The sequence below is a fragment of the Microtus pennsylvanicus genome, chromosome 17 (assembly GCF_037038515.1).
Source record: "Microtus pennsylvanicus isolate mMicPen1 chromosome 17, mMicPen1.hap1, whole genome shotgun sequence".
In the NCBI taxonomy this organism is placed as follows: Eukaryota; Metazoa; Chordata; class Mammalia; order Rodentia; family Cricetidae; genus Microtus; species Microtus pennsylvanicus.
In genome coordinates, this window is record NC_134595.1 from 2899140 (window position 1) to 2916347 (window position 17208).

The following is a 17208-nucleotide window of genomic DNA, read 5'->3' on the forward strand; positions in this document are numbered from 1 at the left end:
TGGGTACAGTGAAGATTGAATTATTCAGGTGAAGGCAGAGGAAGTAAATAGTTTGGCGTACTGCTTTGTAAAATAATGAGTGAAATGTGATAAACTGGTTTTCAAAAATGACTGAATTGGTTTGAAAAATAATGGGAAAACAGTTTTGCTAATGGCCCAATTTCATACCATGTGGGCCATAACTGTAAGCATGCAGAGAAAGACGCAGAGCATGCAATACTTATGCTGGTCTAGCCTGTGTGAGGCCCTGAGTCCAATCTATGATGCTAAAAAAAAAAGGGGGACAAAAAGTATAGGAAGAAAGATGTATGCTAATTAAAAAATAACTCTCAAATTTTATTATTTTTCGAGCCAAAAATCTGGAAAAACAGTAAAATAAATTCACATCATATCAATAAAAGATTTACTGACTTACACTATTCCCATTGTAGCTTTCGTCTGCTTTCTCAGTCTCAGCTCTCTGTGTCCATCAGATTTCTAGCAATCGCCACTAACACCATAAAGCAAATCACTCAGAATAGTGCAAAACCTACAACCTTCCTTAACCTCAGTGCTGAATACTTGTGCCTAGACACAAACACGCATCACTTCGCTGATATGATAACGTGCACTGGGAGGCAGAGACAGTGGATTCCTAAAGCTTGCAGTCTAGCCAGCCTGGTAGCTTTTTAGTGAGTTCCTAGCCAGCAAGAGACCATGCCTTACCCAAGCAAACAAGAGCACCAACGGACCAAGGTAGGTGGCGTCTGACGATGAACAGCAGAAGTTGTCGTCTGACATGCACAGGCACTAACCTGTAGACATTTGCATCTGTGTGCACACACGTCTTGCATCTTGGTACGATTCCCTCTGCTGCCAGATGCTGAAATGTACATCCGCTGGGCTTGCCATTAGAAGTCACGAACTCACTTTCCACCGAGTACACTCAGTATACAAAGAGAAGAGCTTCGGTCACTGCATGCTTTAAAATCCCTCATCTGCAAGGAGCATATGCTTCTCTGTGCAACATGATGGCTCCATAAAACTGTGAGGTCACAGTACTGGTTAGCCATGGCCATGACTGGGACATGGGGCTGTGGCAGAAACTCCAGCCCAACTGGAGTCAAATGAAATCGAAGGAAGTGTGGGTTAGAAATACTTTCCTTATTTTTTTTCTTTGAGGACCTATTTTGTGTGTTGTGTGGCATTGTGTAAGTGATCTCTTGTTGATTTGAAAATTATTCTCTTCAAATTTTTAAGTGATTTCTTGCTATTGATCTTACCATTCATTAAAATATATTTGGGAAAATAATCAGGTACTTAAAACTACAGTGAACTGACATTTAACCAAGTGACTGCTTATACTCTCTATTGGTTTGGTATTTTCATGAAGTTAAGGAAAAGCGTGTTCCTCAGATAGGACTGTGAGAACAGTTCTGGTGCACACTCGTCCATTCAATAAAACTTAAGGGAGAATTCACTGGAACTAGAGATGTGACTTGGTGGTTAAGAGCACACCCTGCCCTAGCAAAGAAGCCGAGTTCAGTTCCCAGCACCCATGTCAGAAAGTGGCAACCGTCTGTATCTCCCAGGGGATCCAATACCTCTGACCTCAGAGGGTAGCTGTGTAGAAGGAGCAGCGGGCAGGCCTGCTTTTCGTCCTGCCCAGCTCCCACATGGCTAGCTTAGCCCTGGAAATAATAACACGGACACTGTATTCTTTTAAACACTGCCTGGCCCATTATATCTAGCCTCTTCTTGGCTAATTCTCACATCTTGATTAACCCATTTCTAATAATCTGTGTAGCACCATGAGATGGTGGCTTACCAGGGAAGATTCAGCATGTCTGACCTGCTGGCTGGTTCCATGGCATCTGCTGCAGAGAGGAGAGGCATAGCGTCTGGCTCACTTCCCTTCTTCCCAGCATTCTGTTCTGTCTACTCCACCCACCTGAGGGCTAGCCTATCAAATGGGCCAAGGCAGTCTCTTTATTAACCAATGAAATCAACACAAACAGAAGACCCTCCCACATCATGGCTGTGCTCGTGTGAAGGCATACATACTCACACACTTAAAATACTTTTGAAAAATTTTATTAGGAAAAAACTTTCTTCTCTCATTTTATATGCCAATTCCAGTTCTACTCACATCCCATCTCCCATCCACTCCTCAGAGAGGGTAAGGCTTCCCATGGGGAGTCAACAAAGTCTAGCAGTTGCTTTGAGGCAGGACTAAGGCCCTCCACACTACATCTAGACTGAGCAAGGTATCACTCCAAAGAGAATGGGTTCCAACAAGTCAGAACAAGTAGTAAGGATAAATCCAGATCTCACTGTCTGTGGTCCCACAGTCTACCCCAGCCATACAATGTCACTTACATTCAGAGGCCCTAGTTTGGTCCTATGCTGGTTCCCTCACTGTCAGGCAGGAGTTGGAAGGCTTCCATTACCTCAGGTAAGCTGTTTCAGTGGGTGTCCCCATTATGGTCTTGACTTCTTTCCTCATATTTTTATTCCTCCCTCTCTTTGACTGGACGTGGGGAGCTCAGCCCAGTGCTCTGATGTGGTTCCCTACATCTGCTTCCATCAATTGCTAGATGTAGGTTCTATGATGACAGTTAAGATAGTCATCAATCTTACAGGGCAAGGCCAATTCAGGCACCCTCTCCACCATTGCTTAGGGTCTTAGCTGGGGTCATCCTTGTGGATTCCTGGGAATTTCTCTAGTGCAAGGTTTCTTGCTAACCACATAATGGCTCCCTCAATGAAGATATCTCTTTCCTTGTTCTCCATTTCTGTCCTCCCATCCCGTCTCTCTGGTTCCCTCAACTTATCTCCCCCCTCCTCTTCTCCCCTACCCTTTCCTTTGCATTCCTTTCTCCTCCCAACCCGCACGCTCCTAATTTTGTCCAGAGATCTTCCCATGAGGATCTGTATGTATTTCTCTTAGGGTTCTTCTTGTTACTTAGCTTCTATGGGGTTGTGGACAATGGGCTGGATATGAACCATGAATTAAGCTAATGAAACCCAGATAACCTGAGGTATTTTCACATGACTTCTTTCTGACATAATTCACAAGCTGGAAGCCACACAAATATTTAGGAAGGTTTGTTTAATGCTGGCATTGTCTTGACGGGAGGGAAGCTAGGATTCGTTTGAAGGCATTCTGCATGTTCTAATTTCATTCCACTCTCCGCTTTCCATTGCTTAAGTTTCTTAACCTACAGAATTGCCTACTAATGATGCCCATTTAGAAAATCTAGATGAGGACATGGATTCATCTAGAAATGACATTTAAATTAAATCCTCATTGTCTGATAGAAGCAATTCAAAAAATGTGAATTAAGGAATCTAATTACAGTATGCTTTTACTGCATATTTCTTGCAATTGCCTGGGCCCGGGTGCAGGGAAAGATTTAAGTATTAGGGGCCAAAGTTCTATTCTCTAAACAAAGTAGCCGATAAATGAAGTAGTGAAGAATAGGTAAACACATGAACTGACATTTGAAGTTTAGTTTATACTGAGTGTAAACTCGAGAGCAAGAGCATAGAACATATGATTTGCCATCATGTGATGTGACTTACACTTGGAGGTGCCTAGGCAGGTGTTATGTACCCAGCAGGATGTGACCCCAGCTGACAGTGGAATTTTCTGTTCACATCCACTCGGGCAACTAGTTTGTCACATCTACCGCTTGCCCTGTTTGGACACCATTTCCAGACTGCAGTCCTTGTGCTAGGATGTGCGTGAAATATATATTATCATTTCTTATGGTTCTGCCAAAGAAATGCCCTTAGGTTAGCAGCCAAGTGGCCCCTGCTCATTCTGTGGGTTCGTAATAGAGATGAGAATGCTGGGGAAGCCCTGTGCGTCTGTCTGGGTAGCTGTGCATGTTCATGAAGCACTGTGTCGCATTGAAGGGTTGTTGGGGACCCATGCCTTAATGGCCTGAGACTGAGTTTACCTTGTGTTTCTGAAACAAAGGGCTCCTGGAGAAAGAAGGTCTCGAGGTCAAGCTGTGAGTTCTCTGAGGAAGTAGAACTTACTGGCATGATGTGAGATGACGTCTACATAGAAATGAGGCTAAAACGGAGGTGCAAAACTGATCTGGAGGTGACAAGACATGATAAAAGAATGAGAAGGGAATGGAACAAGGCCATGCTGGGGCCCTTGGGAGGAAGCAACTAAAGCTGGCGCTGAGGAAAAAGAGCGTGCCCCTACACATTGCTGCTGCTGCTGGGCCCACCAGAGACGCGGTTTACACTTGACTCTAGAGACGAGAGGGTCCGTGAAAGAATTTGTGTGAGAATCTCTGAGCATTCTTGAGAAAAGCCATGAAGTAGGGTCTGGAGACCTTTGGAAGCCAAGGAGCCCCGGAAAGGTGGTTGTTTGGGGGTGGAAGGGATGATAGGGAAGCAAGGGAGAAGGGGGCACTGCCGCTGTTTCTCTTAGCCTAGGGTTGTGTATCTTAAGCTGACAACACTGGAAGCCAGAAGCAATGGTGAAAAGAAATTCAAAACGTGCTTCCTTGTGCCAGTGGGGTTTGGCACTGGGGCCACCTCCAGTCAGATGTTCCCATTGTCTTTCAGAAGCCCCAGTCAGGTGCTGAAGTATGATGACTTTCTTTCCCAGTTGGCAGGAAACTTAGGTGGCTTTAAATATTACTTTAACTACATTTTATAAATAATGAAAGTCACTCTAAATTACATTATAATAAATAAAATATAAGAACATACATTTATAAAGAAACATAACTATCTAGGTACAAATCAGTGCGTTCTCTTTTACTTCAGTTATTTCAATCCATAAAGACGAGCTTTCAATTGTACTTTTTAAATTCTCTTGCCAGCGATGCCTCTGGCAATGGTGCCAGCTAGCTCACTGTTTCGGATGCAAAGGCAATGACATCGTCATCGTTCCTCCCTGTAGAGTCTCATGTAATATTCTGCATACTGAGTTTTGCTTAGTACTATGCACATCATAAATATTTTCTCCTATTGAAAGTTACCTGAGAGTCTTTAAGGAAAAAAGATCTCTCTGCCAAGCAAATACACCTCTCAAGTAGAATATTCACTGCACGTCAGGACACTGCCAAGTGGTGGGGTCACAAAGACAAATGTGGCACCTTCTATATCTCAGGGATCTCAGAATGAGGTGAGGCAGATTTGTGGGCATATGAGAGCCTTTCCCAAGTCAGTACCATACGGAGCTTTCCTAGGGCTGGAGTGGGGCTGAGGGGTTGGCACTTAGTGATGGAGATGCGGCCTCCTCAGTGTTCAGAGAGAGGATGGTCCAAGCAGAGGGAGGTGTGGAAGTGTGGAAGGGCATTTGCCAAATAAGCCATGAAATAGCTATATCTGATATGAGTGTAGAGGAAACTTCCAAGCAATATTCTTTATACTTACTTATATTTAAAGAGAACTGGAAGTGGGGTAATTTTACACTGTTTACATGCCAGACTCGATGCCAAGCACCACTCTAGGTTCTGAATTCAGCGGACGAAAGGTCTACCTTCTGTGAGCTGATGTTTCTGCTCCATCTAACTAAACTGGGATCTTTTCAGCGAGTCCGTGCAGGCCCATCAACATCGGAAAGAATTAAGTAGTTTGGCACTGGGGTGGTAGCTCATGGTAGAGTACTTAGTGCCCAATGCCTGATCCTCAATACTGCCACAAAACTGAAAAAGAGTTAAAGTACCCAGCCTGTATCTCTATTTAAATGCAAGTGCACACTGATTTCTTCATAGGATCACTGTATCCTTTTGTCTTGCTTACAACTACTTTTACAGGACGGCTCTCAATTCCCCCACTGAATATTTATGTTTGCTTTAGGTGGGGAAAACGAACCCTTCCTCTGCCTGCTTGTGTTCTGCAGCAGTTCAGAGATCTGCTCCTCAAGTTGTGGGATCCTCACATGATGTAGGATCCCAAGGGGTGTGAGGCTGGCCCACCCACCCACTTCTTTCCTCCATGTGGTTTTTGCACCTTTCCTGATGGCCCTCATTCAGCAGACACTATTCTAGAGACTACTAAGAACGTCTTAGGTTGTCTGAGAAAATCCTTAGATTGTTCTTCTTGGTTTTCAGTAGATCTTCTATACTAGTGAGCTCATTCTTGAAACTAGGCACTTTCATAGAACAGAGGGGGCAAGAAGTGAAATGCTAGGATGACAAATTGAATGGCAGAATGATTGTGTAGGAAGACACAGGGGTCCTGAGAAAGGAATAAGGGCAAGAGGCAGGAAAGGGGAACTCTGAGCTTTATGAAAATAAGATAGAAGGCTTATAGGATGTGGGCACCAGGAATACACTTTGAATATCCTTATCCATGAACTATGATATCTTACAAATTTAATTATACAAAAATAACAATTTTGTAATATAAGCTTGATTCCATAAATTTGAGAATTTTGGAAAATATACTGGTAGACAACAGGCATACAAATCTGCTTGATGTTGTTGCTTTTCCTCCTCCTCCTCCTCCTCCTCGTTTGTTCTTGTCTTCGGGTGGTGAAACAAGTACAGAGCATATGTTTAGATGGGAAGCTGGGGTAGCACATCTTCATGGTGAAGCTCTCACAGGGAGGCCATCAGAGAAGTTGGTCTGTGGCTGTGGAGATGAAGAGGGCAGTTCTTTAGTGATGCTTGCTTCTGTCTTGGACTGCTCCTTGAATTTTGTAGCTTTGCCCAATGTATAAAGTGCATTTACTGGAGCCATACTTGACTGAAATATATTTCACTCAACAAAATGGATGTGATTAGATTGCAGGTTTATGGTTTGTTGCTGTTGTTTTGTTTTGTTTTGTGTTGTTGGTGGTGAATTTTCCTTACTTCTATGAGTCTTTTAACACCTCCAGCTCTAGCAGACACTGGATAATTACATCTAAGGTGTTAGGCTCAGCCAGTTGTCTATTTTGCCGTGCCTGGACTTGAAATATTTAAAAATATAATGCAGTTTAAAGGGCAGATCAAGTGAAAAATAAGATGATGCTTACAACTCCTTTGATCGTGTATTTTATGGTGTGCACTCACATGTGTGCGCACATACACACACACACCTTCACATGAGTACAGGTATGTGCTAAAGTAGGTAGGAGCTGAGGCAGAGCCTATGGGGATGGCTATGTTGTTCAGTATTTTTACCCTTTCAGCAACAAACATTATCTTGGCTCATCTTAGCATTGGGTGCATTTTTATAAATTCAATGATCTGGAGAAGCTGGTAGAAATTTTGCTGAAACCAGAAGGAGAAAAGGAGCCCAATTATAAATTGAAATGATGAACACAAGCCTGTCTGTCTTTGTCTTACATTTAAATAGATATGTTGTTTTCTCCTTCTGTGCTTAGCACTTAGGGAAGTGCTATTTGACTGCAGGAAAGAGCGAGCTAGTGTTAAAGGGCATTAAAGAGTTGCCTTGCTGAGCTTCTGAATTTCTGTGGCTTTGGACACAAAGCAGTCAGTATTTGAAGGGCTGTGAGCTGGCCATCGGTGTGGACCTCCATGGAAATACTGACAGAGCAGACGAGATGCTGACTTTGAAATCAATAGTGTTTTTAACTTTTGCTGCCTGAGCCAGGTAGTATAACCTACTCAGATCTTCCAAAGAAGAATCCAGCTCTCTTTCTCTCTCTCTCTCCTTACTGTTAGCTCACAGCACTGTTTTGATAAATGATATTTATTTAGGACACTTTATAAATCTTTACCTAGGTAAATACCAGGAAACTAATGGAAAGCCTCATCAGGTAAAAATATGTAAATAATATACATATTTGAGGATTTTTGCTTTTTAAAATTTATTTGTCTCCTCAATGTAGTTTAGCTTTCTGGGAAATGTTAATAATGAACTCTAACTGTGCTTATTATAAGCAGTGAGAGAGGAGAGAAAGTCAATAAAGAAGTAAAAAATAGAAGAAGAGGGAATCATGGGAAAGTCAGAGAGTTTTAGCCTTCATTCAAGTATTCTTCATGCTGTAGATTTGTTCCTAAAATTACACAGACACAAATATGGTAAGAAAATAAGGAAGCATAGCCACAGGAGGGGAGAGTCAGCATCTCCAGAAAAGCATCCAGAAAACATTTATTTAAAGACTTTTATATGTATGTTTGCTCAGCTGAGGCTTGCTTGCCTTGCTACATCACACAGTTTCGTCATGTAGTCAGAAAAGACACTTTATATTAGGAATGAATTGGAGCAATGTCTCCCCTTTTACAGACCAGGAAAATGGGGGCTCAGTGTTCTGTCTGCTCCCTATCTGTCAGCTTTGGAGCCTCCCTGGAATTCTGCTTCTGCTGTGACCAGGGCTGCATCCCACTACTATACCGTCTTTCCTATTGTGATGACTAGCCTGCATTGTCAACTTGTTGAATCTAGAATCACCTAGGAGACACACCTCTGGAAACATCTGAAAAGCATGACCAGAGGTGTGTCTTCCAGGTGATTCAAAGCCAGTCAAGTTGACAGTGCAGGCTAGTTATCGTAACAGGTATGGCTAGTATGTCTGCGCGCAATTGCAAATCTAAAGTATAGAAGGCAATAGTGTTAATTAATTACTCTTGTTTGACCCCTGACTTCACCTTGGACAAATCATGATTCTTTTACTCTTGAATGTGTTCGTGTATAAAACTGAAATAAGAAGGCCATGAAAGCTACCCAGGGTTGGGGTGAATGTGTATCTAAATTATTTGTGGGATATCTTGAAGCCTTTGAAAGACAGCCAGCGTGTTCCTAAGACATGACTGCAGTTTGTTTTTTTTTTTTTTTTAGAGGCTTTGAAAGGTAGTAGAGTCAATGAAGCTAACAACTTAGTCTGAGAACGCTTGCCTAGCTCTCATTCTTTAACTGCTTGAGAGAGCCTGGGATGGAGATTCAAGAATCCTGAAACACAGTTTTTTCGTTACTGTATCAAGCAAAAAAGGAGAGTAGTTTTACTTTTCTGGGCCTCTGTTTCCATAAGTATATACGCTATAGTCACTGACTATCGGTGTCTAATGTAGGCTAGCACCATTCTTTCTTGGGTTGGTTACTATTGTTTATGCTTTTGTTAGCAGAAGTTAGACCCACACTACTGTTGCCAGGCAATGTTCTAAAACGCCTGTATGTTTTCTTTCTTCCCCGACTTGCAACATCAGAAAGTTTTAAACAAAACCTCCCAGACTCTGCCGATACCTGATGCCTCAACTCTAGGGCAGGGCCCAGAAATGTGCCTTTTCACCAGGCCTTGGATGTTCTGATACATCTTAGAGATTGCATAATACAATAAAGAAGAAAAAGTGTGACTTAGATGACTAATAATTTAACATTTAAAATATTTTCTTATTTCTAGATAGAATAAAATACAATAGTGTGTGGGTAGGAAATTCCACACCTGTTTAGTTGCTAAGACTGAAGCATTTAGGGATGGTTTTATAAAGCCTACAGAGACTCCCATGGCAAGGCTCTGCCTGCAGCATGAGGAACATGTATCAGGTAGAGTTTGAAGAACAGTTCCTGACTCCTGAAATGCATGTTAATTCCAAATGTGTACATAGCAAATGCAGTTTGTTTTTACTTTAGCAAGATATTTTTGTTCTAAAAAGTAAAAACAAATATTCTGAAATTATGCCCAGAATTTTAATCTTAAAATTTACATTATGTTTATGTATGAGCACCAGGCACATAGCCTCCCCTTCAAATCTTTCTCTATAAACGCTGCTCTTACTTCTCATTCTAAAATTCGTGTGCGATTTCAAAAGAAACTTGCAGCTGACTTCTCAGAATGCAAATCTTCTCTTAAAATGCACTGGAGGTTTGAAACATAACTCAATTGCAGTTCAAAATGTATAGGCAAATTGTTAAAAAAAAATCTATGGGGGGGGGGGCTACAAGGCTATGTATCCTCCAGCTGTAAGTCATAGAGAATTGTCTATTGCTAGAAACACTCATCTTTGAAAGAGCAGTCACAGCCAGCCAGGAACACAGTGAGAATCAGGGTAGCCTTTTACTTCCAACTTTTCTCCTCTCTCACCCAGTTGAGATGCCTATCTTAATGGCACTCCATAGTGAATATTGTACTCTTCCCTGCATGGAACCAGCGTCCTGTACAAACGCTGAACTACCGCGCAATAGCGATAGCCTGGTACTGGCACTGTGATGACCCCTGAAGTGAAGGTTGCCCTCCAGGCGCCCGGCCCCTCTCTGCAGCCTGTGAGGACTTGCTGTCGTTAACACCAGTGGTAACGAAATGTAAACACCTTTACTTTCCAGCTGCTGCTAATTGGTTTGGGAATATTTGTGCAAGTGTTGATTTTAAAGCTAAAAATAGATCCGTGCTGTTTAAATCCAATGCATTTTGGCTGTCATTAATGCTCCCACGGTCCTGGAAGTGCTGCTAAAAATGTAGCCTCTTTAATATGTAGTAATTAAGCTTGTCTTTTTGTGAGGGTCACAAGTATGTTGCCTGATGTGCTCAAAGCTGTGACAGATACACTTGGAGTAGCCAGCCATGGTCTCCTGTTAACTCATAATTAGGGGAAACCAAGGCAGGCCTTACAACACCAGCCTCTCTACATTCTAGGCAGCTCATCTTAACCCAAGAGTTTAATACAGCATTAAAAATAGACTCTGCAATCATGTTATTTTAGAAATAAATATAGACCCTCCAAAGTATTGTGTCTCTATTTCTAGAGGCAAGTCTCAGGATTTTTAAATCACATAATGATTATTTCTCCAAACTAAAGTAAGGAATATGGAGGCTGTTTAGCACCCATTATGGCGACCTTTTAGCTAATCAGAGTTATTTTTGTCCCTCTCCTTCCAAATTTACAAGTCAAGATTTTACAGATTTTTCTCCAAGTTATTTAAATAAGCAATGATGGAAAAAATTCTCATTTTCATTTTTAGATAGGTGTGAGTTCGTGACTCCTCACTTCATCATGTAATGGATTGAAAGAAGAGCTAAAGTGTGCTTTAATCACTTTGTGTCGATAAGTTTTAAGTTTGAAAGGAAAGTGACTTTTTAAACCTGCTAAGACACAGCTATCTTTCCCCATGTTTCAAGCACTGCCGTGCTAGTGCTATAAGAGTCAACTGAATTGGCTTTATGTCTTTTTGAGTGAGTGCCTCCAGCATCTGCCTCCTCCCTGGAGGATGAGCCCCTCCAGCATCTGCCTCATCCCTGGAGGATGAGCGCCTCCAGCATCTGCCTCGTCCCTGGAGGATGAGCGCCTCCAGCATCTGCCTCATTCCTGGAGGATGAGAGTCTCCAGCATCTGCCTCATCCCTAGAGCATACTAAAGGATTCTGATATTGCAGTAGACAGAAGGGATTTTGGCAAGTGGCAAACACTGCCTGTTAGCTGAGATGATATACTGTGGTTTCTGCCTCTTTATGACAGTGATAGCAAGGCCAACAGGGGCTTGATGTTTCTTTTAAAATAGTGGAACTACTATCTAACACAAAGTTTGTGTATGTACTTGCAAAGGACACCATCATTTGAGCTAATAGGTAGCTTACAGAATGGGGAAAAATCTTTATCTATTATATATACCAGACATAGGATTAGTATCTAGAATATACAAAGAACTATAAAAACCCAAACATCATGAAAACAAATAACCCAATTTAAAAAGTGTTTAGAACTAAGCAGAGAATCTTCAAAAAATGAAGCACAGATGTCCAAGAAACACTAAACTGTTCAACAATCTTAGCTATTGGGAAAATGTAAGTTGAAAACACTTTGAGATTTGATCTTACCCCAGTTAGAATGGCCAAGATTAATGGGGAGACTGTGGAGGAAGGGGGTCATTTATTCATTGTTAATGAGCATGCAAACTGGTACAACCACTATGAGATTCAGTAGGGAAGTTCCCCAAAAACCTAAAATTAAATCTAACACAAGACTCAGCTATATATACAACTGTATATACAAAAGGACTCTACATATACTTCAGAGAAACTTGCTTATCCATATTCCTTGTTGCTTTATTCATAATAGCCAGAAATCAGAACCAGCATAGACACCCATCAACTGCTAATAAAAATATGGTGCATTTCCACACAGGAAGATCATTTGGGTGTTAAGAGAAATGGAATTTTCAGGTTAAAAAGCTATAAACAGCCACTCTGAGAGAGGTAGCCCAGACCCAGAAAGACAAATATCACGTTTTCTCTTCTGTGTGAATGTTAGCTTTTAACATTTAAATGTGTGCTTTATTTTATTTTTAATGATTTGTGTGTATGAATGTGGCAATGTGCATGCAAAAGTCCAGGTCACGTGAGTCTAGAGCACAGTATCAGCTCCTGGAGCTGGAGTTTAGGCCATTATGAACCAGCTACATGGGAGCTGCGAATTTGCCTCCGATCCTCTACAAGAACATCAAGCACTCCTAACTGCCGAAGTGTGCTCTCTTTAAGTACGTACTTGTTGACATCATTACTCTTGAAATATAGTCAGGTCAGAATTCCCCTCGATCAGACTATCACACTGCAATTGACCCTATATTACTTTCAAATTGTAATTGACAACATATACAAAGAACTCAAGAAATTGGTGCTCAAAAGAACAAATAACCCAATAAAAAATTGAGTACAGACCTAAACAAAGGAATCTAAAATAGCTGAAAGATACTTAAGAAAATGACATTTCCAGATTTATGGCACATCAAGTATAGTGTTGATGTAAATAACACCTTTACTTGTCTTATATCTAAAACTGGTTGGAAAACTCCCTAATCTCCAGTAAGTTAGTTGGAGACAGAAAGTGCATCCTAGCCGGGCGATGGTGGCGCATGCCTTTAATCCCAGCACTCGGGAGGCAGAGGCAGGTGGATCTCTGTGAGTTCGAGACCAGCCTGGTCTACAGAGCTAGTTTCAGGACAGGCTCCAAAGCCACAGAGAAACCCTGTCTCGAAAAAAAAAAAATCTTCTTCCTGTCGTAGTTAGGGACCAGTAAGAAAATTGTGCGTGGGAGAGAATGAAAACGAGCAAGATAAAGAGCTAAATTGTATGCTCAATACTTTTTCCGTTGGCATTCTGATGATAAATACCTGATTAGAGTTAGAACTTAAAGGAATAATTATTTTCATTAGCTGCCACTGTTAAATGTTCCTGGAATGGAGGGACGTTTATCACTAAGATGGTATTATGATATATAGATTATATCTGCTCTCTTATCAAATACTCAGCATAGGTGCAAATTGACAGACATGCTGCTTCTAAAATTGTTGTAGACATGTAAGAGGCCCAGAATATTGAGCCAACATGGAAAAACAAAACAAATCTGGAAGACCCACACGTTATGATTTCAAACCTTAATGTAAACCTAAGTCAGAGCTGTGTGGTGCAGACATGAGAACAGTCACAGTTCAGTGAACAGAACTGGAAGATGAGACCAGTAATAATATGACCCTACACATCTGTAGATGCTCCAGTCACGTGAGACCAGTAATAATATGACCCTACACATCTGTAGATGCTCCAGTCACGTGAGACCAGTAATAATATGACCCTACACATCTGTAGATGCTCCAGTCACGTGAGACCAGTAATAATATGACCCTGCACATCTGTAGATACTCCAGTCATGTGGAACTGGTAATAATATGACCCTACACATCTGTAGATGCTCCAGTCATGTGGAACTGGTAATAATATGACCCTACACATCTGTAGATGCTCCAGTCACGTGAGACCAGTAATAATATGACCCTACACATCTGTAGATGCTCCAGTCACATGAGACCAGTAATAATATGACCCTACACATCTGTAGATGCTCCAGTCACGTGAGACCAGTAATAATATGACCCTACACATCTGTAGATGCTCCAGTCACGTGAGACCAGTAATAATATGACCCTGCACATCTGTAGATACTCCAGTCATGTGGAACTGGTAATAATATGACCCTACACATCTGTAGATGCTCCAGTCATGTGGAACTGGTAATAATATGACCCTACACATCTGTAGATGCTCCAGTCATGTGAGACCAGTAATAATATGACCCTGCACATCTGTAGATGTGTCAGTCACGTGAGACCAGTAATAATATGACCCTACACATCTGTAGATGCTCCAGTCACGTGAGACCAGTAATAATATGACCCTACACATCTGTAGATGCTCCAGTCATGTGGAACTGGTAATAATATGACCCTACACATCTGTAGATGCTCCAGTCACGTGAGACCAGTAATAATATGACCCTACACATCTGTAGATGCTCCAGTCACGTGAGACCAGTAATAATATGACCCTACACATCTGTAGATGCTCCAGTCACGTGAGACCAGTAATAATATGACCCTACACATCTGTAGATGCTCCAGTCATGTGGAACTGGTAATAATATGACCCTACACATCTGTAGATGCTCCAGTCATGTGGAACTGGTAATAATATGACCCTACACATCTGTAGATGCTCCAGTCACGTGAGACCAGTAATAATATGACCCTGCACATCTGTAGATGTGTCAGTCATGTGTCAGCAACGGGGGGAACGGGTACTCTAGCTAGAAAATCATAGCTTCAATCTTTCAGGCATCTGATTGCCAACCTCAATTTTCAGAAACTAGGAGAAATATTGTAATTTTTTCTAATCAATAAAGTTTTCAGATAGTTTCTTATGTAGCCTTAAAAAACAATATAGTTGTTTCTCTGAGAACCACACACAAAGCTTACTGTCTTGCAGACAGATAAAAAGCTAATGACCTGGGCATAAATATGTTTATCAAATATCTTGATATGCATCATCACCACAGGTTCAAGAATTCTGTTAAATCTTTCGACCTAATTTTTTTTAACTTTCCCACTCTTGCCCTGCTTGTTTGTATGAACTTATCAAGCCCTTCCTAAGGATAACATGGACAGTAAAACTTACATATATTTATCTTTGTAAAGATGCTTTGCCCTAAACTTTTAAGGTTCTTTAATGTTATAGATTGTTCTTTCTTTTATTTATCCATGTGGAGAGCAGAAAATTGAGTTAAGATAAATATATTTCACAAAATACAACTGTTTGAAATGTTGTTATCCATTTAAAATGTAAGGCATTTTAAAAAACAAATCAGATTAGGGAGCTATAGAGATGACTTAGAAGTTAAAAGTGCTTTTCGCTCTTGCAGAGGACCTGTGTGTGATTGCCACACCCACTCGGCGGTTCACTCAGTCATCCAGACCACCAGTGACTTCGTGTGACTTCTGTGAACACCAAACACACACCTGATTCACATACAAACATGGGGAACACTCACACAAAAAATAAATGATAAAAAAATAATCAGAAGAGCTGGGCGTGACCACATGCATGACTAGAATCCAAGCATTTAGGAAGCAGAGGTGGATCTCTGAGTTTGAGGCCAGCCTGATCTATAGAGTGAGTTCTAGGACAGCCAGGTAACAAAATTTTTTTCCATATATTTGCTTTTGTCCATATATTTGCCTTTTTTTCTCTCCACATTGCTTTGTGCTAAGTGCAAGCACATAGAGGTGGTTAAAACTTGTTTCTCATGACTTAACAATGGAGATTTCTTTTATTATTTTTTTCAAACTGGTTTAAAATACATTTCCAAACCGAAGGCTGAGTAGCAGGAAGATAAGCGACATATTCACCAGTTTTTTAGCATACTGCCTTGTGCAAATGGCCCATTTGAGTGTTCCAGAAACCAAAGAACAGAGAGAGCACAAGGAAAGCACGAGAGGATTAATATCTGGTTCCAGTCTTAACAGAGATGGAAGTGAGCTGTCCACATCAGGGCCAAGCCATCTCCTCCCTCAGTTGAAGCTTTGTTCAAAGCTTCAGTTCTGTGTCTGCAGCATCTACACCCTGTGGCTTTGCTTCATTCCAGGATTCCACCCAGAACTTGGAAAACAAAGAAACTATGAATGGTGAACAGACAGAGCTACTAACATCACACAGGACTACGGACGCACTGAGGTATTTCTTGATGAAAATAGAAGGTTCTTATTTAAGTACATTTGGCATTCTTTTATTGAATGGATTTTAATCATTCTGATTTTGCAGGGAATACCAGAAAAGTAGGACTGTGTAACAAAGTGGATTTTAATTCAAATGTAGATTTCTTATTCCTTTCTCCTAATTTCTACATAAGATATGAGAACATTCGTGGAAAACATAGATGTACGAATAATCGTCGAGGCTTCTAATACTCTTTTACATCAGGACTTTGTTTCTTTTTCATTTTTATATATTTATATCATCACTTTCCCCTTCGCTCTTCTCCTTCCAGCCCCTCCCATTACCTTCATCCACCTTCCTCTATGCCCCCCTCAAATTGACAGTCTCCTCCTCTTCGGTAATGGTTCACACACATATATGTATGTGTATGTATGCACAAATAATGTAAATACAACTGAGTCCATTTTTTGTTGTATATATATATGGTTTCAAGGCTAACCAGTGTGCAGTGAACAACCAGCGAGGTCTCTCATCCCTTGGAGAAGCCCGTTCTTCCCCTCAGCGGTCAAGAGCTGCCTGTAATTCCTTATCTGCTGATTCTGCCATTTGATGCAGTCTTGGTTTTGCAGCCCTTTCTAGGGCAGATGGGTTTACAGTAAACTTCTTGATATTCTGGCCCTCCCAATCCTCTTGAGTTCGGTCCCTTGACGGTCCCTGATTCATAGATGGACCATGCTGTAGATCAGACGCTGGGTCTGGCTCCCCACGATTTGTTAATCTCTGCATTGTGTCCAGTTGTGCTTCTCTGACGGTCTCCATCTGCTGTGCAGAGAGGCATCTTGGGTAAGGGAGAGTAGGGTCTAGCATGCAGTTGGGAAGTCAGCTGGTCTAGCAAGGTGGCTGGTAAACTCTCTTCCAAGGCCCATGACATCACTACCCCCGGGAAGCTGCCTATGTTTCTAGTTCCCGGCCTGATTTCTCTTTTGGGCAACCAGGAGTTTTAAATTGCTTTTTCTTGTCTTTGCCGTTCAGTTTTTAGAGCTCTTCAGAATTCCTTGTGTTTGAATGGTTTGCTTTGCTTCTCGCTCAATGAGTAGCTGCGGTAAACTGTGTTTATACAATCTCACAGTATTTTACTTGATGTTTGTGAAATGAATTTGCTCCACCAACCAGAATTACTCATATGGTTATTAATGAAAGTAACTCATTATCTGAAATCAACTATTAGTCTTCTTAGATCCGATCTCTAATGCCACAGCCATAGGTACTCCCTGGATACAAACCACATCTCCCTACTAATTCATTATTCCTTGCCTCAGTTTCTGGTCTATA

At 41.3% G+C, this 17208-nt stretch overlaps 1 protein-coding gene across 3 annotated transcripts in view; it reads left to right on the forward strand.

The window, feature by feature from the left end:
• Positions 1-17208, forward strand: part of Pard3b (par-3 family cell polarity regulator beta) — a 1014383-nt gene that overhangs the window by 479098 nt on the left and 518077 nt on the right. For all 3 annotated transcript variants that reach the window (XR_012908166.1, XM_075951370.1, XM_075951371.1), the window contains exon 5: positions 15806-15894. Coding sequence is in view for 2 of the 3 variants with exons in the window: in XM_075951370.1 (XP_075807485.1) it covers positions 15806-15894 (89 nt within the window). In the remaining variant the exon portion in view is untranslated. The remainder of the gene's footprint in view (positions 1-15805; positions 15895-17208) is intronic.